Raw genomic sequence first — 25396 nt, forward strand, 5'->3', positions numbered from 1 at the left:
ATTTTTATTTATTTCCAGTATGAAGTGCTTCAAAACAGACATTCAAGAGTTTTTTTGACAAAAGATAATAATAAAAAAAAAAAGGAGAAAAAGAAACAAGGCTGTCTATTATGAAGTGGGGGCATTTCTTTGTGGTGGAAGTGATATCGCCTGTGAATGATTAGAAATCGCTGACTCTCACAAAGTGTGATTAAACACACGGAGCAAGTCTTCCCCGCCAGCTGCACCATGCTCTTCCTCTGCTGTATCAACATCAGCTTGGAATCAGACCGGCTCCACGTTGGCCTTTTTCACCGCAACCTAAGTGTTGGTACATCTTACTAACTGAAAGCCATAATACTCATCAATTAAAACTGGGATTAGTCACATCAGGAGAGTTTCTTTTTGGTTGGAACCAAAGTCTGTGGCTATGTGGGCGTTGTACAGACAGGTGGACCACCTGTGCATTGGAGAGGGCGGGCTCCAGGCCGGCGGCGTCTCAGTTTGATCAGGCGTGTGCTGCCAGCCTCTCGAGGATTCTCCTGTAGTCTCCCAGGAGATCCTGATAGCTCTTCTCCAGCTCCTCGTGCTGCATCTGAGTGTCCAGCTGAGCCACGTTTAACATCAGCTCCTCTGGCCGCAAGCACTTCATCATCTTCGTCAGCTCTCTCTGATTCTTCTGCACACCCGAAAAAACAAAACGCACACAAACGCACACTGGTTAGGGGTGTTATTGTCATTTGGTCATTTCTTCCAGGGCACATAAAACTGCTATCTAGCGATGAGCGGCGGTGAATCCGTGCTTTTTCCATTACTTTCGTAGCCGAGTGTGCTGAAAGGTGCCCGGATGTACATATTATATACATGGATTTGGAGTCTCCAGTGCAATCTGCTACATGCAAAACCCTGCACACATGTAGACATGGTCACTGGGGAGTTGGGGGTAAGAGAACCCAGGGTTGAGCAGAAATGTATAATCCCCCTCACATTCACATAGCGAAGTCTCTGCCATTCAACTAACTACAAACCAAACCTCCTCAGGGAAGAAGGAGGGAGAAAAAAAAAACCTGGTCTGCATCTGGCCACCAGATCTTTCCTTGCCACTCTCCCAAGGAATTCCTACTTCCCTTTTCACCGCATAGGTCCATTTCCCCCGTCAGATACGGCTTTTTCCAAGACCTGTGGTTACACTGCTGACAGAAAATCCTCTAATGGTTGGTATGCAGAGTTTCAGTGAGCTGCTCAAATATGAAATGTCACAAGCACACAGGTTGTAGGGTGTTATATGGGTGCATAATGCATATAGTATGTCTATCCACTATAGACTCCCAGTCTGTTAGACTGACTCTCTGAAACCCAAGACGACGTGTGACAGAGAAAATTTAAGTTAAAGTTTTAAGTTTAAAATTTTCTCTATCAACATGCAAAGTAAAAAATAACAGAAAATAACAGATGCCTGCTGCGCCCTATCGTAGCTGCAGCAATAAGGTATTATATCCATTTTCACAGGAATTATCAAATTTGTTACCTACTTTTGATAGGAAACAAACTGCGACAAAATGTGTAACATTGCATCAGGCCTCTTGGATTTTTTACATTTGTGTACTTCATTATCCCTGTGGGGAAATGTATCCTCTGCGTTTCGACAATCCTATACTAGATATGCGGGGTGGCTTTAGCTCAGGAGGTAGAGCGGGTCGGCCAATGACGCAAGGGTTGGCGGTTCGATCCCCGCTCCCTCCCAGCTGCTGTCGTTGTGTCCTTGGGCAAGACACTTAACCCCAAATTGCTCCCGATGGTGTGTAGGCACCCTGCGTGGCAGCCTGCCGCCATCGGTGTATGAATGGGTGAATGTAGACTACCTACTGATTGTAAAGCGCTTTGGATAAAAGCGCTATATAAATGCAGACCATTTACCATTTAGATATCTACCTAGAACTTCGGGGCAGTGGGTAGCCACAGTGCAGCAGCCGGGGACCAACTCCAGTGCTTTTGCCAGTGCAACCCTAACTGGCGGAAACCCACACGAACACGAGGGAAACATGCAAACTCCACAAAGAAACAACCTGGGACAGATCGGGGTTCGAACCCAGGACCTTCTTGCTGTGAGGCAACAGTGCTAACCACCGAGTCCTACTTGTTGGACAATAGCAACACATTGGTATTCTATTTGATTTGAGAATATATAAGGAAATCACTTTCTCATTGAGTCACTCTGCATGCACCTTTGACCCTCTCCACAGCATGAAAGTATAATCTTTGGGATATCCCAGTGAATATGACACACTGCACCTTGTATGGCCCAAATAGCCTCTTCTTGACGTCCAAGCGGTATTCTCTTGCTTTTGCTTCATCACTCATGTCTGTTGCTCTCAGACGCAGGATTTCATACACTCGCCTTGCATGTTTCTGTAGAGGAAAGAAGAAAAAGACCTTGACGTTCATGTTTTGTGGTTTTCTTACTTCAGACGTCATTTGTCTCAGGAGTGATCTGAAACGCATCGCAGCAGGATGGCTTCAGGTTCCATGAAAGAGTCATGGTATGACAAGAAAAGTCACCATTTTAGTTCATTTATGCCACACACATCAGACTGTGATAATTAGCCACATCCAAGAAGCACAGAGAATATAAAAGTAACATAAGGGGATAATTGAACTTGCTGGCTGCCAAGCATGGGAATATTGAAATTATGTGAAAACCTCTAAACTGGTGATCCTTAAAGTTATTTTTTTTATTTTTTTATGCAGATTAATTTAATTCATGAAAAAAAGTAAAAACTAACATTTCATGCTAGCCAAAAAAGAATCTACTCATTGAATAGAAAATGTGTGAAAGGGGATGTTTCAATTTGTAAAGGACTAGAAGAGGAGCTGCTGATTCTCAGCAGGGATCTGATCAGGGATAAAAAAAAGCAGGAGAAAGTCATCTCCCATTTGAAAGGAGTGGGAGTTGTGTGTCAATTGGAAAAAATGCATCACAGTTCTGGTGCAAGGAAAGGTTTTTGGAGAGTTTAGTCTTATATAAGCCAAATAATAGTCAGTGGAAAGTTGATGGAAATCCACTGATACATTAATACTACCGTAAATTCCGGACTATAAGCCGCACCGGTGTATAAGCCGCACCTGCAAAGTTGACAATTTTTTTCTTATATAAGCCGCACCGGACTATAAGCCGCGGGTGTTTTAATGGTTTTTTTTTTTTTTTTTTTATTGTGTTTTAATGTTTAATTACCATATGTAAGGGTTCATGCACAGAGGGGATTGTCGGGAAAGAGATGGCTGTTTGAGGAAGCTCCCATTTATTAACATTTCAACAAAACAACATAACACAACACCACCTGTGTTGTTTTTTACAGTGCACACAGTGTCATACAGTGTGGTGAAAAGAGGGCAAGAGAGGAAATTAAAACTTATTATAGTTATATAGGATTTATAGTTAGAAAGAGTGCTAAAAAAGAGAGATTTTTTTTTTTTTTTAGAAAAAGCCGCATCGTTATATAAGCCGCAGGGGCCAAAAAAGCCCAAAAAACGGGAAAAAAGGTGCGGCTTATAGTCCGGAATTTACGGTAGTTCATAAACAATCATCATCAGGGAAATGGTCAATATTTAGGAAGGCACTCAGGCATTCAACTGCTGCAAAAAGTCAAGTGTCAGTTTGTGTGATTTTGTCCAAGATAGTCTGACTGAAGTGAACTGAAGATTGTTCTGCATCTTTGAAATATATTTTGTTGACACCATTGATATGGAAGCCCACCACTGCCTCACCAAGGCCTTTAAGAACACATACAATTTATTATAATATTATTATCATTTAATTTGTCCATCTTACATGCACTAATAGAAATGGTGAGCGCATCCTTTGTTTGAGAAATGTGTAATTCAATAGACACTGCTTATTCTTTCAAACAGCTTTGATGTAAGCAATTTATTGTGCCCAAGTATTTAGATGTCATGAACATTTCTCCCTGTGACCGTCCAGCTGTGTTAACTTACGAACAGGCTTTTGACAACATATGTTTCAGGGAAACTGAAAAGACAAATCATGTCAAATCATGTGTTTTGGTGTGGGACTGTATGCACGTGCAGCACCTTGTTGATTTTCAGCTTGTCTCGAGCCTCTTTGACCATGTCCTCAGAGAAACCCAGGTGCAGCTTGTCTGGAGCGAAAGATGGCAGGCTTTGACAAAGCTTGCCCAGGACATAGTCTCTGAGCTTCACGTAGCTCTCAGATGGGTCTTCAGCTGAAACAAGCATCACAACACAATACAATTAAAAACAGACAACAATGAAAACTAAGTTATTATGAGCCTTTTTGCGTTCAAATGATTCATAATTTACTTGTGCAAATCCCTAAAAAACCCATGGCATGTTTTTGTTTAATGGTTATTGTTTTTTTGACATGGTAAGTTTGTGTGTGTTTGGGATGCAGGGAAAGGACTTGTAGGATTTTTGGATCTGTTAAAATGGTTCCAAAGGATTTTGGGATAAACGGTTCCAATCTCCACTTATCCAAGTGTCAATTTGGAAACAACAATGAGGAGATATTAATCCAGGCCACACAAGCCTCCTAGCAGGGAACCCAACCCATTCAATTGAAAGTGGTTCCTCCCTGAAAGGAAAAACTGGTATGCCTCTTTAGTATTCCGCCTCTGTCTCCATGCAAAGCAACTATTCCCTTCCAACTAGTTTCAATAGAGCCTTAGCACATACTGCCATACATTGCTGTCCCTTCAAATTAATTTATTTGGCCTAGAATGCACCAGTTGCAATGTAATGCTGTAGAATATAGGTTGTTAAAAATTACCAGTGAAGAATCATGAAACCGTCACACAAAGATCTCAAACAAGGACATTATAAACTGTATCCTCATCTTCAACAGATTCCTAACACAGTACAGATCACAATAAAGTGCAGACGCTCACCTGTAATGTCTTGTACTTTGGGCAGAGTGAAATAGAACCTGTGCACTGCCTCCAGGAGCTGAGCCCCGTGCCCCTCACCTTGGAATGGTGGCAGGATCAGCATTTGGCTGGTTAGTCAGAGGGCACATGTTTGAATGCATAAATATAACTACCGGTAATATGAAACTGGTTCAAATCAACCAGAATCTGCACAACAACTCTGCATAGGAGAAGAATTATTTAACAGAGTAGCAAATATAAGAATGGATTGTAATACATATCCACCAATCCATCAAATAAAATGCTTCTCTATAAAGTTGTTTTGAGATACAAATCACTTTGGTTTCGTAATGAAACAAATTCGGCTTCAATGGTTGGCTATATAAGCCAGTAATTTGGGCTCTTTGGGAAAAGAATAAAGAAATGTATAATTTTCCTCTCCTTTTTTATACAAAAGAATGGGAAGGCACATGCTAGCCCAGCAATTACCTGACACGTGGCCGGGTTTTGTCTGGGTACACGTAGTAATTATAAACTGTCATGTAGCCAACAGTTGCGTAGAGGGTCTCCCCATCTTTATTGTACTTTTCAAATCTGCAGATAAAACACAAAGGCAAACAGGTCAATTACAGGCACACTCCCATGCAGCATCCATTTTAGCCTCTCCATCCCCCGCCCCCAGCCAGGCCTGATTGGTACACCTGCTACAACCTGAATACATTGTGCACTTAATTGGAGTACGGCAACTGAGAGGAAGAGAAGGGGTTGGAGGAGGGATTGAGCTCCTCAAAATCACTTCAGTCCATTTTCCCCATTATCAGTATTAATAGGTGCCAGGGTAAAGAAAACACTGGCAGAGGCTCTTTTTGACTGTTTAGACATTGTTCAGTGTTTCAAAAGACAAACAGTATTCAATTCAGCTCTTGCCCCTGAAAAAAGTGAAAAGGGCTTGCGGCACAAAGGACGCTCTTGCCTGATCAACAATTCTCCTATGGGGGAAATATAATCAAACTGGCCTGGTAATTGGCCACAAGCGCTTCAAAAGGGAGCTTTGTTTTTCAATGACACACAAGAAAGGCTTTGGGGTGGGTGGGTGGGGGTATGATGTCGATTAAGGAGGGCACTCACACAAGAAAGAAGTCCCAACGATCGTCGTCCGCGTCGATGAAACTGGCCGTCTCTATGAACCACATGAGGAAGGTCTGCAGACGCTCGTGGTACTCTTGAAATCCCGGGCAGGTCATGTCAACCTTAGGCAGATACGGCATGAGCAAATGTCTGATTAGTGTCACTGTTGCATTTTGTCCCTGCCATTGTTTTTTATGAATGCATACAGTATGTGTTGTGTACAGCACAAAACCAATTAACAAAATAATTCATCAATACAATCCATGACAAAACTGATATTAAAGCCCCCTTCCAGTCAGTTTTTATACCTGTATGTATGGATTAGGGTTATAAACCAAACCAAACCTTCAAATTAGGGATGCACGATATATCGGCAATCATATCGGTATCGGCCGATGTTAGTCATTTTTTAACATATCGGTCATATCGGTATCGGTCAGATGTTGCAATGTTAATATCGGTTATCATCATCAGCCAAATTCTTCACATTGATATGAAATAATGCAGTAAATCTATGTTTTAGGGGCTTTTCCAAAGGCTTTGCAAATAAAGAAATGCATAACTTTTTCAAATTCAGTGTTAACATGTGTTTTTCAGTATGTACAAAATGTGATGATCATAAAAATGTGGTTTTATACAGATCATATCGACACCGGTAAATATCGGTTATCGGCCATAACAGCAATGTTAATATCGGTTATCGGCATCGGCCAAAATTTTCATATCGGTGCATCCCTACTTCAAATTCAAACCTTCTAATGTTTGTATAGTAGTCACACGTAGTAGTCTGATTCTGTGCCAAAGAACTAAGAACCGAAGGCTAATAGGTTGTTCCACTGCAACATCATGGCGGCAGCGCTGGTGTCAAAAAAGCACAAGAAGCGCATTACTGCTTACAGATCAACTGGCCAAGAGATTTCAAAGCTGATGCTCCTATTGGAAAGAGCGCAACTGGAAATGGTTAACAGGCGACAGTTTTGGTCACTCAGTGGCGTTTTGAGCACAGCGAAGTGGTTACAGCAGCAGGCAGTGGGCTTAGCTAAGGTAGCTAACAGCTAGCTAGTTAGTTAAGAGGCTAACTCGTCCTCAGTGAGAATCGAATTGACATGACATGTAACTATAGCGTGCCGTTCCATTGAGTCATTATGGGTGTATTCACACCTCTGGGCCGTTTGCTTTGTTCCGATTCGGGGGCTTAATTGATACAATTGTTGCATTTGTGCCTTGGTTCGTTTGTGTTCACACAGCCACAGATTACCACGACTTGTTATTTAATGGAGACCAGAGGTAAGATGATCGAGTTCAAACTGCTTATGTGATGATTCAAAGTTTTTAAACGATAGAAATGCTCGTTCTTCAGGCCATTACGCTGACTACGGCAGCTGTTTTATCCAAAAATGCGCACTGTTTCCTGCTTTGTGTCGCATCACGTTCTCACCACAAACGAACCGCACCAGAGTTCGTTTAAAGCGGACCGAGACCACCCTTTCTTGGCGATCTCGGTCCGCTTGTTTTGTCCCGAGTGCGATTGCTGTGTTCACACTCTCCCAAACGAACCGCACCAAGGGGGAAAACGCTCTCTATTTCGGAAACAACTGCTCCAAACGAGAGAGGTGTGAATACACCCTATGTCATCTTCCCACAATAGCAACTATCTTTTACAAAACTTACTTTTTGAATGACACACAAAAAAAGTATTTGTCAAAAAATATTTGGCGAACAGTGTGGCTAATCAACATTACCAGGGCAGGTCGAGGACTCAGAAACATATGAAATATCTTAAAAATGACAAAATACACTGGATGGGGGCTTTAATGTTTCAAAGATTGCATTGTGAGTGGGTGAGGTAAAGTGGGAGATGTGGGTACCTTGTGAATCTGGTATGTGAGTTCTCCTGCTTCCTCGTTGTGGACTTTGTAAGTGTGGAGCAGGGTGCCGAAGGGCTGGAAATTGGCCTCCTTCTCCAACAGTGAGATGAAGTCATCTGTGTTGCAGGTGAAGCCAGCAGGGATGATTTCCCTGATCTTCCCTTCAACGTCATCAGGCTGGGAAATGACATGTCAATTTAGTAATGGCACAAACAAGTCATATTAGGACGAAGGAGGAAAATATGCAATCCAACAAGAGGTATTTCCGTAGTTAATGGTCAGGGAAGCATTGTGAATTAAGTAGACACCACACAAACAACTAAAGTAATTTGCTAGTATGTCAAACTTATTTTGTTGTCGTCTCTGGCTTGATCATGAATGCAGCACTTACTTTTATTAAAGACACCATTTCTTCTGTCAGTGTATACACAGTTTCCATGTTCAGTCACACATATATACAGTATAATACTGTATAAAATAACTGATAATACTCTATGATCAGTTATTTTTGTTCTTAATGAGGCAAACTGCAGCCCTCATTGATAGGACACAAAAAATAAAAGTGGATGCAAAGATGTTTTTGTGCCAGTCAAAGGAAACCCATTAGGCAATTAAAAGTGTCAGCTGAGCAGAGAGACCACGGCGCCCCACGCTTCTCCCTCTCCTCCCCTGATGAAAGAACACTTCATTCAATACATTTACTACTTATGTTAAACCATGAATATGTGATGAAGTTGCCACAATAATGCATTTTCTGCTTCTCACTGGGCAATAAAATCTTATGAATTGATCTCAACTTAACAAACCTTGGGCATCCACAATCGAGTCCTCTCCTCTAATCCCGCCAGGCGAACTCAATCAAATGAATTTGCCCCTTGCCTTTTCAAAGAGCCTGGCAGACAAAGAGGGCCTGCCGCTGGACTCTTTGCACAGTCGACGTGTGGATAGTTCAGCTGTAATGTTTGCATTGTATCCATTTCCACAAGGATTGACATGAGAACACTTTGCTAAGCGGCCCTCTCACACCATTTACATGTGTGATGGGCATTATTTCTGTACAGAGACCCTTGCTGCTCGCCATTGAAAACTGGGAAATGAAGAAGGTCTGAGCAAAACGCACTACAAAAGACTAATACAACATGCTGCTAATCCCCCCCCCGCTTTCAGACATCAGCTAATATCCAACTAGAAGTAATGCACCTGCAGCTGAATGCCACTTAACCATTGTAATTGTTCAACCACATTTCTAAGGAAGAAGGAGCATGCTTAAAAGGCCATGGACAAACAAGTCACTTCGTCCCAGACCCTCTCCTACATACTAGACACTGAATTGCACAATAGATGCCTTCGTTTGGCATGAATACAACTTAACATTATACCTTTGGAACATTGTTACATTTCTTTGATTCCTAAGAATGAACACAAAGAGAGCACAAACTATCCAATTTGTTGTGTTTGAAATATTTTAGGTAAAAAATCATGCTAAACTGAGAATATGATCAAAAATGCAACTCTTAAGGGCTACAAAGTAACCCTGCAGCCGGAGGCAGAACTCGCCATCTTCAGTCCTCTCTGAACTGTTCTACTGCCGTGCAACAATCTCTGACACTGGGGACAACTGTTGCCAAAAGACTTAATTTTAAAGGAATGGAAATCCTCCTCTTCACCTTCTTTTCAGGTGTGGCTGATGGACATGATCCCTGTTATACAGATGGAGAGACTGAGGTTCCTGAGAGCCAACTCGCTTAAGGTTCTCAAATATCTGGGACCCCTTTTTGGCTTACTTTGACGAAGTTAAGAATGACTAGTGACTGAGGTTAGGGGTGATGGATGGCTTGCCCGGATGGTTTTCCATGGACCCCTTGCATAGGATCCCATGCACAATATCTTGTACAAGCACATAAGCACCACGTTACAATGCTAAATGTCAAAGCTGTATGTATTTTTTTCTTTTCTTGTCTTGTTTGTTTATTGTTCTGTAAAAATTTTAAAATAAAATATTGGGGGGGAAATGCGCATAAAATAAAATAAATGAAATAAACAAATCAAATTTATTGTAATAAATTAATTACAACGTACATACATACATATTTGCACATCCATGGGTATGATGTATCTAATATATATTAGAACTGTGTCTAGCCTTTAGCTTGTGTTCAACAGTAATGGGCCTGGCACTAAAACAACGTTGCCGGCTGTGGGAAGTCCAGCAATCTGGCTGATTTAAAGGGGAGAAGGTGATTTTTGATGAGAGTCTCGTATCAAAGTGGCAGCTGCATGAACTCTCTGTCTCCCTCCCCTTGTCTCTGGCTCTGTTCTGTCACCAGCTGCACTGCAGCCAGACAGTCCACATGCACTCAAGAGACAAACACTCTTCAGATGCTGCTGAACTCTGCTGCTCCCTAACTCTCTACCTCTACACCAGCTGCACTCAAACCCTTAACAAGGTGAACACTCAGGGGTCAGCACAGAACACTAAGTACTGGCAGACAGACAGACAGACAGCCATCACATTTAGGTTTGAATATCTGCAATGGGTGACTCTTCAAACTATGTTCCTGAAAAGTTCATGGCACCCTATTTTTTAACACGGTGAAATGGTTGCTCACGTGATATTGCCGTGGCATTTGCAAGTTTCCACAGATAGGAAGTGATGTGGCGCCCATTGCCTCAAGAGGACACCAAGCCCGTTTTGTTGGGTCATTATAAAATTGGAGAACTTCTGCAGAATCACCTACCTAGTCTTTCTGTGCTATACTGGTGGTGCCGCTGCCCTCATTACCAGCAGTTGAAGGCCACATCGCCAATGGCGAGGCCCCCTGCCGTTTCCTGGCAGGACAGATGTCCCAGTGTTGAATCATGTGACCTCAATGGGGCCCACGCTAATTCTTTCATTCACTACATGTTTGCGGTAATGACGGCTTTACGAAATATTCAAAGCAGCCAGTGGCCTTTTGTGAAGTCTCAAAGAAGGAGCTACTAGTACAAACAAGTTGCATTACTAACTGTTTTTTTTGGTCCAAAAGCAAAATGCAGGGTGTTGTGGTATGTGAATTCTGATGTTTGACTATTGCAAAATATACAACACCAAACACAAAGATTATTTCAAATTCTGCGCAGATATTGAAAGGATAAGTTCGCCCAAAAATTTAAATGCATTCATTATCGATTCTCCCCCATGCCGGTGGAAGGTTGGGTGGAGTTTTTTTAGTCCACAAAACATTTGTTTTCCAGGTAGAGTTACAGCATTCTCCCAATGTCCAAACGTAGAAAAAAAAGCCTGCTCGTCTGACATAATCCAAGTCTCCAGAAGCCCTGAGATGCCAAGTTGACTTGAAAAAAACATAATTTACACCATGTTTTAGCTGAAATCTCCAATGTAGTTGTGAGCTGAAAATGAAAGTGAATGAAAAGTAATGACGTCTTTTCAAATCAACTACACACACACACACACACACACACACACACACACACACACACACGGGTGTGAGTAGATAATGACAGAATTGTCATTTTTGGGTGAACTCATCCTACTGGCCTCTACAGAGAAAGGAAACCAATTGTAAAAGTCATTAATTGATTAATAGATTTGATTCATTACTAAATTAAATGGATTCTGTGGTCAAAATTTTGAACCCAAGTCTATGCCCCATGGGTTATATCCAGACCTGAGCAGCTGTCTACGGCTTAAACACATTTTTCGAATTTCCCTCCTGGAAATATATTCATCAGACATCATCACAACAGGGGCACATTCCACTTCCTGCGGATTCAATCAGAGAAACCACTAAAAACCAATGCCTGATGTTAGACCAGTCATACAAACGTTTAAAAGCCCTTCTCTTCTGACAGGGAGGAGGAGGACTAGTGTACTGGCGCAGGGGCCTATGGTGGAGATCTCTTACTGGGATAATGTCACCACGAGCGGCCCTGACTCACTCCAGTTGGCTAAGAAGCAACATCAAGGCACAAAGGAAATAGCCCACAGTGCAGGCAGCCATTTACCTTCATACAAAGTTGGCTGCATAATCAATGCTATAGTTTTGTGCCTTTTTTGCTGTGATCTCCCCAGTTAGCTGTAGTGGGGGGGGGGGGGGGGGGGGGGGGGGGGCGGGAGGAAAAGATGCCTAAGGTCCATCTACTTGCCTAATTCCTTAAACCTTTTTTTTTTTACATCAAAAGTCCCACTAATACACATTGTTTTGTTACCCAGGAAAGCAGCAGGGGGTAGCAGCAGCAGCATCGCCTTTTAAACTTTTAGATTGCACTCTCAACCCGTTCAGTGCTGTGGGGGCTCTCTTCCCCCTCCCTTCTCCTTCGGCTGTCCAGGCCAAGTGTCAGGCCAGCCAAAACCAAATGTAAACTTCCGGGAAAACTTTCAAAATAATGTAATTTAAACAAGTAAATAGCCTTACTGATGCACATTGGAGGAGAAAAAGGTGTTTCAACAAACCAAGCAGCAAACATTGTATCAAAATACTTGTGATGTTAAGATTACATATGGAGTTAAACTGTGGCTGTAAAGCATTACTCAAAATGTTAATGTTACAACGAGCGCTTTATTTTGAAAGAGCTAAAGCAGACGACCTACTTACATTCTGGCTGACTTGACGCAGTATATGTGACTGGGCTGTGTGGACTGCACTCGTGCATGAGAGACGGCATATTCCGTCAATGTAAAGTAATGAACTGTTAAGACAGTCGAATTTCAGCCTGTGGGAATTACTGAATCACTAGGCTCTTTCACACACAGATCGCGGCAAAAAAGCAGTTTAGGAGTCCCGCAAAGCCCGCAGCCTCGCCACAGAAATTGCTTTCACACAGAGCCAAGCAGCACGGTCACATTCCCTTGCTGCAGTGTACTTTCAGGTGAAATCCCCTGCTCCCGGATTGAAAGGCGAGCATGGTGGGCGGACTCGCCTTAATATCAAAACGCATGCATCTGCTCCTCAGACCAACTCGCCACAGACAGCTATAGCCCTCTGAAGCTTATTGGTATATCCGTTAATTTTACCTACTAATGTCAACATCGTTTTGAGCATAAAGCCTAACTGCACGGAGCATTCCTCCTGGCGTCCCTGCAGTCATGATTGTATATGCTACTTTTTTTACTTTCACTCGTGCACTTTCTTGCTACATGAGGTGATTTCCCCTGTAATTTTTTTATGAATGAGCTGACCATTGGCACCTTTTCCGGCTTGCTGCGACGACGCTTTCAAATGGAGGCGGGTTGCCAGGTAACCCGGCGCTGTTACTACCTACCGTGTCGGGACAAAAGGCGTAAAACAATTATCCACCAACGCGCGTTCACGACTTTCACATTGGAGGCGCGAATCCTATTTTCCGTGCATTTTTCGGCTTTCAAGGCCGGTGTGAAAGAGCCTACTGACTCATGCTGGAAAAGGGTCAGCAAATCAAGAGGAGGAGAAGCAGGATCCGAAAATAACACATTGGACCACCGCCAAGTTTTATATTGTCATGGCGTGCAGAGCCATCGCATTAAAACCCGCCTCTCTTGCAGGGTCGTCTATCGGCTAAACGGCCCGGCAACGTTTCGACTGAAAAAAAAATGACAGTAGTTTGTGGATATTAGTGGGATTTTTGGCCAATCCAAAAGGGGCTTCAGATCATTTGCTGCAAATTTGAGCAGATTCAAGATTCATTTTAATAGCCATAGTGAGTAATCATCAGGTTACAAACGAGGAATTTGACCTAGTGTAGGTAAGGTATGCAGCGCAGCGATCACTTCAATAATAGCAGAAGATGGAGCAAAACAGAAAACAATTTCAAATTATAAATCAAAGCGCAAAGTAAAAAGTCCTTTAAAGTGACATATGGGGGGGGGGGGGGGGTGGGGGTGGTAGGATAGTGTCCATGGGATAATGTCCATTGAAGGGACGCCAGCCCGGTGCAGAGCTGGTTGTGCTCAGGGGGCATCTTATGGGGGGAATAAAGTCCTGATTTGTGGGGGCTTTTGGGTCTCGTTGAAGAGGCGGATGGCAGTTGGGTAGAAGCTGTCCTTGTGACGAGAGGTTCTGGTACTGCCAGACATCAGTCTTCTGCCATGTAGGAGGGCCCTGAAGATTTTATGTCCTGGGTGGGTGGGGTCGGCCATGATGTTCTGAGACCACTTTAGCATCCTGGCAGTGTGGAACAGGTCCTGAAGGGGTGGCAGGCTACACCTGGCCACCTTTTCAGCGGGGCGGATGATGCACTGCAGTCTGCAGATGTCCTTGCAGGCAGCAGCAGCATACCAGATGGTGATGGCGGAGGTGAGGATGGACTCGATGGTGGAGGTGTAGAAAAGTGCCAATGCTGCCTTTGGCACATTGAACTTCCTTAGCCGCTGAAAAAAGTACATCCTCTCTTGTTCCTTCTTGGTGAGAGCTTTGATGTTCGACTCCCATTTCAGGTCCCAGCTGATTGAGCCCAAGAAGCAAAAGTTGTTGACTGGAGAGTCACCCAGGGTGATGGGGGAGGTGGGGCTGCGTTCCACCTGTAGTCCACAACCATCTCCACTGTCTTTTGAGCATTGAGCTCCAGGTTGTTTGACTGCACCAGGTCAGCAGACTTGTCACCATTCAAGATGAGCCCTATGAGGGTGGTGTCATCTGCGAATTTCAGGAGCTTGACGGACTGATGGCTGGAGGTGCAGCTGTTGGTGTACAGGGAGCAGCTCCGGTGCTGATGGTCCGGGAGTCAGTGACATGCTTCCCTAACCTTACGTGCTGCTTCCCTGTTTGTTAGGAGTCGTGCACGCCCAGCTGGCAAATCTGACAAGCACTAGCTTGACAAAGTAGAAAATTCAGTCTGGCTCGTGCCTGTCAGCTTACCCAGTGAGGCAAGAGGTCCCATCTGTTTTCATGCCATTAGTCTCCCACGATCATCTCCAATCAATGCTACCACAGTCACCCCAAAATAAATCTTGTTCATTTACAGCCTATTTTAATTCTTCTGTGGTTGTTTATATTTGTTTTTTACTATTATACCATTGGTCTTTGGTGTGATTATTCTGTTGTGTGTATTGCTGCTGTTTTAATGTTTTAACTTAATTTCTTCATTTTATTTGTACTGTATTTTTTAACGACCCACAGTGAAAACCTTGATATAAACTTCCATGACGACCATAACAAATAAACATTATTTCTATTATTTTATTTTGTTTTGAAATTCCACACCATGTCTGCTTCACCATTTCCGCCCAAGCGCACCTCTTTCCGCATAAAACAATGTGAGCGCCATGGCAAGCACGTAAGAAAAAGAGGGAGAGGATATTGGCTCCCCTCTCGGATATAAATCAACACATATCGTCTAATATAGATTGCAGCCCCCTGAATCGAATTGTATCGAAATTGTATTGTGACAGATTTTGTGATATCGGCAAATATTGCATTGTTGTCCAATGAATCGATATATCGTATTGTGATCAACCTGATTCCCACCCCCCTACTCACCAGCTGACATGGCATTTTCTTCAGACCAGCGGAGTGATTTTTGTAGGTTTGGAGGTGTTTAAGGTACAATTTCAGATACACTGGAGGCCTGTGAAGTAGGGGTGGGGGAAAAAATCGATACACCACAGTATCGCGATATTTTGCCTGACGATATTGTATCGATATTTGGACGCCAAGTATCGATATTGCAAAAAAAAATAAAAAAAAAATAAAAAAATTGCAGGCCATGCCAGGCCACCGGGCTACTATAAACTTTAGTTCCAAGGCCAGCAGTAAACAAACGGTAGCATATTTTCATTTTGTTTTAACAGTAACAGTTTTGTCATAACAGTCATTTACAAATTCCCCAGTTACTGAATGGGCTGCACAAAATGTTTTGTGTAAGTGAAGTGAAGTTGCAAAAACTACGGTACATAAGTACAGTAGTCCACACACACATCCAGTTAAGGTGGACTGTAAGTACCGGTAGACTGTAACAAACAGTTCAGTTTGTCAGGTGCATGCAACTATGACATGACTTTATGAATTGTTGGTCTGTCTACTTGACAATGTTGCTGCAATAAAATGGTTGAAGTCAGATGTACAGACTGAAAAATTGTTCTTATATAAACCAGATGTTGACAAAGTTTTCCTTTGGGGACATCATTTGCAGTTGAAAAAGTAAGAAATCGCAATATATCGAAATATCGCAATATTCAATATATCGCAATATCGAAAATATCGCAGTATCGCAATACTATCGTATCGTGACTCAAGTATCGTTTCAGTATCGTATCGTGGGCATCTGGTGATTCCCACCCCTACTGTGAAGGTGATGATGATATCGTAATAGTAGATAAAATGGCTAACAAGAGTATGGGCATGAGCTGCTGTTTTGTTTTAACTGCCAATTGAGACAAAAGTGACACTGAAACCCCCGAAACAATAGTAGTCCCAGACTCTTCTCTCTTTTCTTTTACAGTGGAAACCGCTTATAGTGATCACGGTTATAGTGATCAACCGCTTATAGTGACCAAAAAGCTTGGTCCTGAATCATTCCTATACACATGCTGTTTAAATCATTCACTTATAGTGATCAATACTCCGTTTATAGCGATCATTTTGGGCCTTGTCCCACCTGAGAACGATGGATTTTTTTTTTTTTTTTTACTACAGTAATTTAATTATTCTTTACTTAGAAACTGACAAAAATGAGCCAGCAAGATACAGCAGCGACACTCCATGTCTGGTGGTGCATGACTGTCTGTATATATGGAGAGATTGTGGCATCTCTGCCTGTGGAGAGGATGGTGGTGTCTCTGTCTATGTGAGACCACTGTGTTTGAAACATCTAGAGGCCTAACTTACTGTCTTCTTCTTCTTCTTCTTCTTCTTTCGGCTATTCCCGTCAGGGGTCGCCACAGCGGATCATCTGTTTCCATCGGTTTCTGTCCTCTGCATCGTCCTCCGTCACGCCCGCTGCCTGCATGTCCTCTTTCACTGCGTCCATGAACCTCCTCTTGGGCCTTCCTCTCCTCCTCTTTCCTGGCAGCTCCATCTCCAGCATCCTCCTCCCAATGTACCCCACCTCCCTCCTCCGCACATGTCCATACCATCTCAGTCTTGCCTCTCTCACTTTCTGTCCAAACTGCTCAACATGGGCGGTTCCTCGGATGTAATCGTTCTTTATCTTGTCCAGCCTCGTCACTCCCAGAGAGAAGCGTAACATCTTCATCTCTGCCACCTCCAGCTCTGCCACCTGCCTATTTGTCAGTGCCACCGTCTCTAGACCGTACAGCATGGCTGGTCTCACTACCCTGCTGTAGACCTTTCCCTTCACTCTCGCTGGTACCCTTCTGTCACAGATCACCCCAGTCATCCTTCTCCACCCGCACCACCCCGCCTGCACTCTCTTCTTTACCTCCTTGCCACAGTCCCCACTACTCTGCACGGTTGACCCCAAGTATCTAAACTCCTCCACTTTTGGTACCTCTACTCCCTGCATCTTCACCCCCCCTCCATCTTCCCTCCCGTTCACACACATATACTCTGTCCCCTACATGCCCATTGAAGTCTGCTCCAATCACCACTCTCTCTCCTACCGGCACGCTCTCTACCACTTCATCTAACATGCTCCAGAATTTTTCTTTCTCTTCCATCTCACACCCCACCTGGGGGGCATACGCACTGATAATAGAGGCCTAACTTACTGTATGGATTTTTAAAGTCAATAACATTCCTTTACTTTATATGTAATGTATTCATGTAATACATACAAATGTCAATTAGATGGTAATGTGCATGAGGGAAAAAAAAAAAAAAAAAAAAGGTTATAATGATCATCCGCATATAGTGATCAATTTGACCCGCTCCAAGGTGATCACTATAAGAGGAGTGCACTGTATTAAAAGAACAAAAACAAATCTTACCTCCACACAGTCAAACTGCTCTGTGACTTTTGAAGAGTATTTCACTTTGAAGAGGGTGCTCAGGTTTCCAGCAGTGTAGTACAGCTGTATTTGGAGACCTTTGTATCCGAAAGCCACCTCACTGTGGGGATATGTGGGGAAGGGGGGGGGGGGGGGGAGGAGTGTCCTTAGTCACTGTACATCCCTGTGAAGTGCTTCATCTGAGACAACTGGCTTGCAAAGAGAAAACAATAAAATACTCTATGGCCTTTTTGATGCAGTGTGTGTAGTTAGTTAGTTTATTTGTCCTTTCGGAAAATTGCAAAAAATAGTGTCTAGGTCTAAGATGAATTCATATCAGGTAACACATTTCTCGAATGTGACTTTTTCTTGTTTCATGAATGAAATTAATAAAATACATGACTGGACTAAAGAATAAATTCCTACTCTAGGTCTAATGAATTTCAATGTTTACACCTGTAGAACCTTACTCTAGTAGTTTATGTCAAAATAGATTTCATTATGCAACTATGCGATTGAGCTTTACTAGCAATTAGGCTTGCTGAAATAATTAATGTCCCAATTACCAAATTCCCTTTGAGCTGATTGTGGCAAGTGCAAAAATAACTAAGCCTAGTTTCAACCAATTTAGAAATGCAATTGAGAGCATGACGACATGCCACTGTAAGCCTACACACACAGGCACAAGTGTCACTGGCAATAATGAAGTGTAGCTCAAGCCCAATGCAATGCTTCTCTTTTTGCATCACATCAATGTGGTAATGCCATTCTTTACAGCATTTTGTGATCCTCAAGTATTAAGGATGTGCATGACTAGTCGGTTAAGCGTCCATTACCCTTACTACACGGCACCAAAATATCAGTCGGTTAATCTAATAAGCAAATTAATAATGTACGCCGCCATTATAATATGTAAACTCTTTCCTTGTGTCTAATGTTAATGCCCCGGATGTAAACACTAGGCAACCAGCATGTTGAAATTGGGAGTAGACTGGACTTAACGTTAAAGGATGGCTTTACCTATTATCAACCCACTTTGCATCATATATAATCTCTGTAATATAAGCACATGGGCAGTGTTTACCTTCTCTCTCGGTTCTGTGTCTCCTCTTGTCTCTTTTATTTTTTTCTCTCTCGCTCTCCACAGAACGCATGGCCTGCTCACCAAACCAAAACTTTACTAGGTGCGCAGCTCCATAAGAATAATGTCACTCACGGATATGATTATTAAAGATAAGATTAATAATGTTAAACTTGCTCTTTCTTGTGACGGAGCATAAAGAGCTGACCACCTGACTTTATTCTCAAACGTTAATTTGACAAGCTGGGAGTGATAATAGGTGCTCTACAAAAATGAAATGGAAAAAATAAATTTTGACTTTACGAACGGTCCAGTTTGTGCCAAAGTGCGCTCTGGCACTCGGGGTGACTATTGACGAACAATGTGTTGGCTATTCTCATTTGCCTATGACAGCTGCCCGCTCCTAAACAGATAGATATGTTGGCTGCTGAGTCTCTCCGGAGTTATGCGAGTAAACATTTACAAAAGAGTGTTCTTAAAATATTTAAACACTCAAATGAGACACAGATCCAAGGACAAGCGATGGCAAACATCCTCCTATCCCCCTACTCCAACACTAGAGCCCTCAGGTCAGCCGATCAGAGGCTCCTGACAGTCCGGAGGTTCAACCTCAAGCTTAGGGGTGGCCGTGCCTTCGCTGCCACAGCCCCTGTCCTGTGGAACAGCATCCCCACCTCTATCAGGCTCGCCCCCTCGATAGAGGCCTTCAAATCAAACCTGAAAACCCATTTCTACCTGCTAGCATTTCCTGATTCTAGATGATTCATGCCTTGGTTCCCTGTTTTTTGTATATCTCTACCCTATGTACAGCACTTTGGTTGACATGTGTCATGTTTAAATGTGCTCTATAAATAAATTTGATTGATTGATGGATTGAAACAGGTAGAGCCATATGATTTCCGCGATGGCGGAATCCCGGAATTGACCAATAAAAATGGAATCAACTGTAAAACTTGGAATACTGCAGAATTCGACATAATTGGGCTGAAATTCAGCAATTCAGTACAGGTATGTGATGTGTAGTTTGATTATTTATTTTGGCTCATTTTAGAGCTCTTCGGGTATGCCCGAACCCCCGAGTACTGAGGGACTGCCCCAGACCCGGCTGGGTCTCTCGGGTCCAATCAAAAGAACTGACTACAAACATTCGGGTCAGACATTCTCGGACGCGATACTGGGTACTACCGTACATTTCCAGGTCTTTTGGGGTTCAACATGACTGTTTGGACCGGTGAAGATCTCTAGTATTAAGATGCACATGTAAGCAAGGCCAAATAACAAACAAACAAGACTCACTCATCTCCATAAAGTTGATGGCTGTACTCGGGGTGAAACGTAGTGCCATCATCATCCACATCCTCTGGAAAGCGAACTGAGAAAAGGAATATGGAGTCAACATTTTATGTGACCATGATTTTTGATACAAAGCAGGTCATTTCATGAAACATTGTCATCTTAATACCTTTATTTTAGTTTTTATTATTCACAAGACTTACAGAAGCAAGAAAATGGAACATACCCAGCTTTAAACATATAGCTTCATTGGTGTCACACTTGTATTCAGCAAGTTTCTTCTCCATCGTATTGATTGCTGAAGAGAGAAAAATCATAATTTATTTGCATCATCTAAGTCACAATTTTGAACATTTACTTTCAAAGGCTGCAGTACTGCAGTAGGCTCAGTTATAAAGCCAGAGTGAAGTTTCTGGTAGGCTATCATATGAAACTAGAAGACCTAATAATTGATTTGTACCAACCATGTCATGCTAGGCAAAATCTTGGCGAGGGAATAAAAAACATTTTCAAAGGGGTCCTCTTTTTCACAGCCTAATGTTGGCAGGTGTGTGTGTGTGTGTGTGTGTGTGTGTGTGTGTCCATTTTGAAACAGCTATTAGCCACAGTGAAAGTGGTGAGACATGATTTTAACAAGTTTGGTTTTTATTACACTAGGAATCTCGCACGCCCAATTCCTAGGGTGGAGACCTTGGAGATGATGCGCCATGGCTGCAGTTATGAAATCCCACCCAAAATCGTGCCCACCCACCTAGGCGCCATCGTGCAACTGTGCGCCATCGGCTCATCACAGTTGCTTGAGTGACATCAATGATGAGTGATGACCTCACAATTGCTCAAGCGACATCACTGATGACATCACAATCGTGACAGACACCGCCACAGACAACACCCCACCCACCCACAGCCAATTTTAACAAGCTTCAAAATACACCAGACAGAACGGTCTTTTTGGAGTCTGTTTCTGAAGGTTGTTGGACATTCTTTGACAAAAAGCTAAACTATGCTTGACAGTTAGCCTGGTAGCCTGGCCATAAGTTACCATGGTTATTGAGTGGGGATTTATATAAAGCCAGGATGATGAAACAGAAATGTCCCGGATAAGCCAAGCTAGTTCGGCAGCATAAGTTACCATGGTTACTGATTCAGAATTTCAGATAAGCCAGAGGTTGATGATGGAATGGAACGCTCACAGGCTTATCTAAATAAGTCAGGCTTTTTCTTTGGCCGGCTTGATGGAAGGTTACACTTGCAACCTCTTGATGCCTGTCTGGAGTGAGGCTAACGTTAACGTTACAATCAGATCCTGACCAACAACGTGTGTGTGTTGAATTTAACTAGCTGGCAGAAAAGTGACAGAATTACTGGCGGATATAATGTTAGATTCGCGTGGGCTTTTGAATCTAATAAGAGAGGGTTGAGGAGACGAGAGAGTTGAGAGAGAAATAGAGCAGCAGCAGCAGCAGCAGCAGCTAGGCTACTGCTAGCTGTTACAGCAGTACTGCTTGAGGAGCCAGAGCCAGGCGAATCTAACGTTATATCAGCCAGTAATTCAGTCGGTTTTCTGCCAGCTAGTTAAATTCAACACACACACGTTGTTGGTGAGTAACGTTAACGTTAGTTTTGCGCCGTTCAAATTGCTATAGTGACAGCCGATGCCCACTTCAGTCGCGTGGCTCTGTGCTGTAGCACAGAGCAGTATTCAAGCCCGCTGGTATCATGTAGGGGTGGGACAAAATATCGATACTCACGGTATCGCGATATTTCCACTTGCGATACGTTATCGATACACTGGCACCAAGTATCGATATGTTTATTAAAAAAAAAAAAAAATTTTTTTTTTTTTTTTTTTTTTAATAAACAGGCTAAAATATTATGCTGTGTGTGGTAGTTGAAACATAGTTTCAAGTTGACGTTTATTTATGTTTGTAGTTGAAACAAAAACATAAATACTGTAGGCTACATGAATGGAAATGTTTGATCATTAATATCTTTTAGAAATTATATAGGTAGGTAGGTTATATAGGTTTTCTTGTTTTAATAATAATAATAAAAAGACTTAATGTGTAACTTTTCCTCCGTGGTATCGAAAATGGTATGAGTGAGTGAGTGAACTCTGAGAGAGTTCATGTCAATTCTGCTAATAAATACATAATACCTGCTTCTTGCCTTTTAGGGGTATTTTTTTCTCTTCAGTTACACAGGTATCGTGATGTATCGTCTTCCAATATATCGATTATCGCAGTATCGCTGTATCGTGATAATATCGTTATCGGGGGCCAAGTATCGTGACGATATCGTATCGTGAGCTACTCAGCGATTCCCACCCCTAGTATCATGTAGAGCTCAGGCTCAGCTGTCCTGTTAACGTCAACGCATTACAGCAATGCAGCGACTTAATAAATAATTAATTATTCCCCCAACCCCAATGACGATGGCATCGTGCAAAACGATGTTTCACTGTAAAATAATCACGATGGATAAATTCCTGACATCGCACAACCCTACTTACAATAACACATTTTTGTCAGCAATAGAGCAATCAACTATGCAACACAGTCTATGGCAACTACAACATCTGAAGGAATAGTGGTAAAGTTAAGTTAGTAATTTTTTTTTGTTACAACATGTTTAGCTTGTTGAAGCAACAGATACACACAGATGACAGGGAGGGGGGGATCATTAAAAGAAAGCAATGAGGTATCGGAATCGAAACTGTTGCAAATGAGTATTGTATCCGTTTCAAATTTTTTGTATTGATGCAACAGCATTGCGTTGATGGTAATTGCAGCAACCCATATTAAGGGGTTGCCCAGGGGTGGATTCGAAGACAGAGATCAGCTATCCTGTTGTGAACGTGCAGCCAAACAATACCTATTGCGACTTCATAAATCATTAATTAATCCCCCGCCTGTCAACGACGATCGTCCTTGGTTGACATAGCACAACCGGTATATTATTCTAATCTGCAGTGAAGCTCCAACATTCAACTGTAGGAAAAATAAAAACGAAATCTTGACTTCAGGCCAGGGGTCTTTAAAATTGCTTGAATGTAGCCTACCGGAATCTCTTGAGTTTGAGCCTTGTGCTCTCCATATTCAAGTGCAATATGAAGACAAAAACAGCAGAAGCGCTCATGTGGGTTGCAGTAGCATGTTGAATAAAACCATGTTTGAATAGAAATATTAAATATTCAATGTTTGGGGTCTATGTTAGCTGTGTATCTTTTAAAGCAGAAAGAGATGCTACTGTAGCTAATATGTACCCTTTAATATTCGTTTATTTATAGATTTTATTTATTTATTTTTATCGCAGGTCATTATCGTCATCGCAGCTTTTCCTCATATCGTGCAGCCCTACATTGGTGGGGGGTTTCCAGCTCAGTCGGCAGAATAAAATGACCATTAGCTATTACTTATAACCATGAAACAGATTCTACAGGCTGGAATAGCATGCATGTGCAGACACATTATGTGCTGCGCTACCCAGGCTAGTGCTGCGCATGTTTGGTCCCCATGTACACCACAGCACGCAGGCAGAGCGGCAGTTGCGCAAGTAGTGGACTGGTGTTTGAGACGCTCAATTCAATGTCCAATTCAACTTTGATTGTTCATTTATCCATAACTATTTATTTTATTGTGCTGTGCATAATGTTACTTTCAATGGGGAATCCATCGCTGCAGATGCCGTTTTCTACCAGCCACTTCTTGCCGTATGTGGTCAACGTGTCCAGTCCAACAACCCAATTGTTTTGGTAATGTTATTCGAGGTTCACGCAACTGACAACATCCATGGGAGACATTAACCCTAATATCAAGCTACCGGTAAGTCATTCATTCATCCTTAAATATGGTCAGGAAAGCTGCAGTTTATTTTCATACGAGCCGAACAAACCAGTGACACCGTCATCTCTCCATCTCCTCTCAAAGCAAAATACACAGGCATGGTACCACCTCCAGTCTTACCCTCCATTCAAAACATTCGATTCAAAGCACACATTCACCTCCAGGCTCCACATTCAAGCGTAACTTTTAAACAAACATATCAAACGTGTTAACCTAACGCATATTGCATCTACGATATCCAGCTAACGTTAGCATGCTACTGACGTTCGCAGGCAGGGCCTTCAGACTTCAATACTATGTTAGCTCCCACAGCTAGCTGGTTAGCCTAACGTTAGCTTAGCTTGCTGTTGTTGACAGGGCAGAATCACACCGCGCACTTTTCTTTGGCCGTCTACTTCTCTCTCGAATCGACAAGTCCAGAACCAATGGCAAATAGTCACTGAATCAAATTATAGCAACTGCATTGGATTTACATGTTTAGTCACTTACCCGCCATTTCTGCACCACTCTGTGATATCAGTGTTGTGTGACAGAGTCGTCGCGTCGGGTCGTCCTAAAAGACCCGCGGAATCACGAGCGCTTCCGGATCCATGTGTTTCCGCCGTTGATGATGACGCAAAGGAAAGGAAAGGACTAGCTACTTTTTTCAATTTAAAAAGAACACTTCTTTGGATGGACGATCTAATTAATTAAATGTTATTTAATTTACAGTAACAATTTACACGTTTAGTTGTGTCTTGTTGTGTGTTATTATCTATATGGGGAGCGCGGCGCAGGGGCGAACACAATCCGAACACAATCCAGCATGCAAACACCACCGACTGATGATGTCATACCATGGACTGTATATGTCATACCCACTGATTATGAGCTGAGCAGAGCTGAGCATACGTTGAGTCGGTGGCCAGTGATGACTGATCATGTCATGCCCCCCAATCGTCGAGTAGTGGCTAGACATTGTGACATCTTCAGTTGTCATAGACTGAATTGTGATGTCATCATCAGTCATACCCTAATGATTTCTTCTACATTGTGGCATCATCAGTGATGTCATATACTGAATTGGGTTGGGGGGTGGTACATTTCTTCATTAAATAGGTTAACACTTCAAATGGATTTGCTAACATGGTTCTGACAAAGCAACAGGAACCACAGTAATATTCAAGAAAAGAAAAATCATGTATTGAAACTACTCCACAGAGAAACAATTTTCGATCAGGTCGACTATATTTCAATATACCACTATGAGCTTTGGATTATTATCATGATAAACGTGTGGCAAAACAATATATTATCAAATAAATTATAGGCCTACATTAACCCCCCACCCCCCCATTTGGAGAAGCTGGTGAAAATTAAGAAATTTAACCTCAAAAGCTGCCATTCACAAAGTGGGTTACTTACAATACAGAGATATCCCAATAAAACTGGGAATTGGC

General features: G+C 42.5%; 1 protein-coding gene across 1 annotated transcript; it reads right to left on the minus strand.

Annotated features, from left to right (window-relative positions):
- hat1 (histone acetyltransferase 1) lies at positions 1-24505 on the minus strand. Its single transcript, XM_083639096.1, has 11 exons — positions 24447-24505; positions 20339-20410; positions 20116-20191; positions 17739-17859; positions 7877-8053; positions 6009-6130; positions 5370-5474; positions 4902-5008; positions 4069-4220; positions 2272-2388; positions 1-658 (listed from the first exon to the last, which is right to left on the minus strand). Exons 1-11 carry the CDS (start codon positions 24451-24453, stop codon positions 488-490), a joined length of 1227 nt encoding a protein of 408 aa, XP_083495222.1. The 5' UTR covers positions 24454-24505; the 3' UTR covers positions 1-487.
- Positions 24506-25396: the final 891 nt, after the last annotated feature.

This window comes from Poromitra crassiceps, assembly GCF_964638095.1.
Source record: "Poromitra crassiceps genome assembly, chromosome: 6".
Taxonomy (NCBI): domain Eukaryota; kingdom Metazoa; phylum Chordata; class Actinopteri; order Beryciformes; family Melamphaidae; genus Poromitra; species Poromitra crassiceps.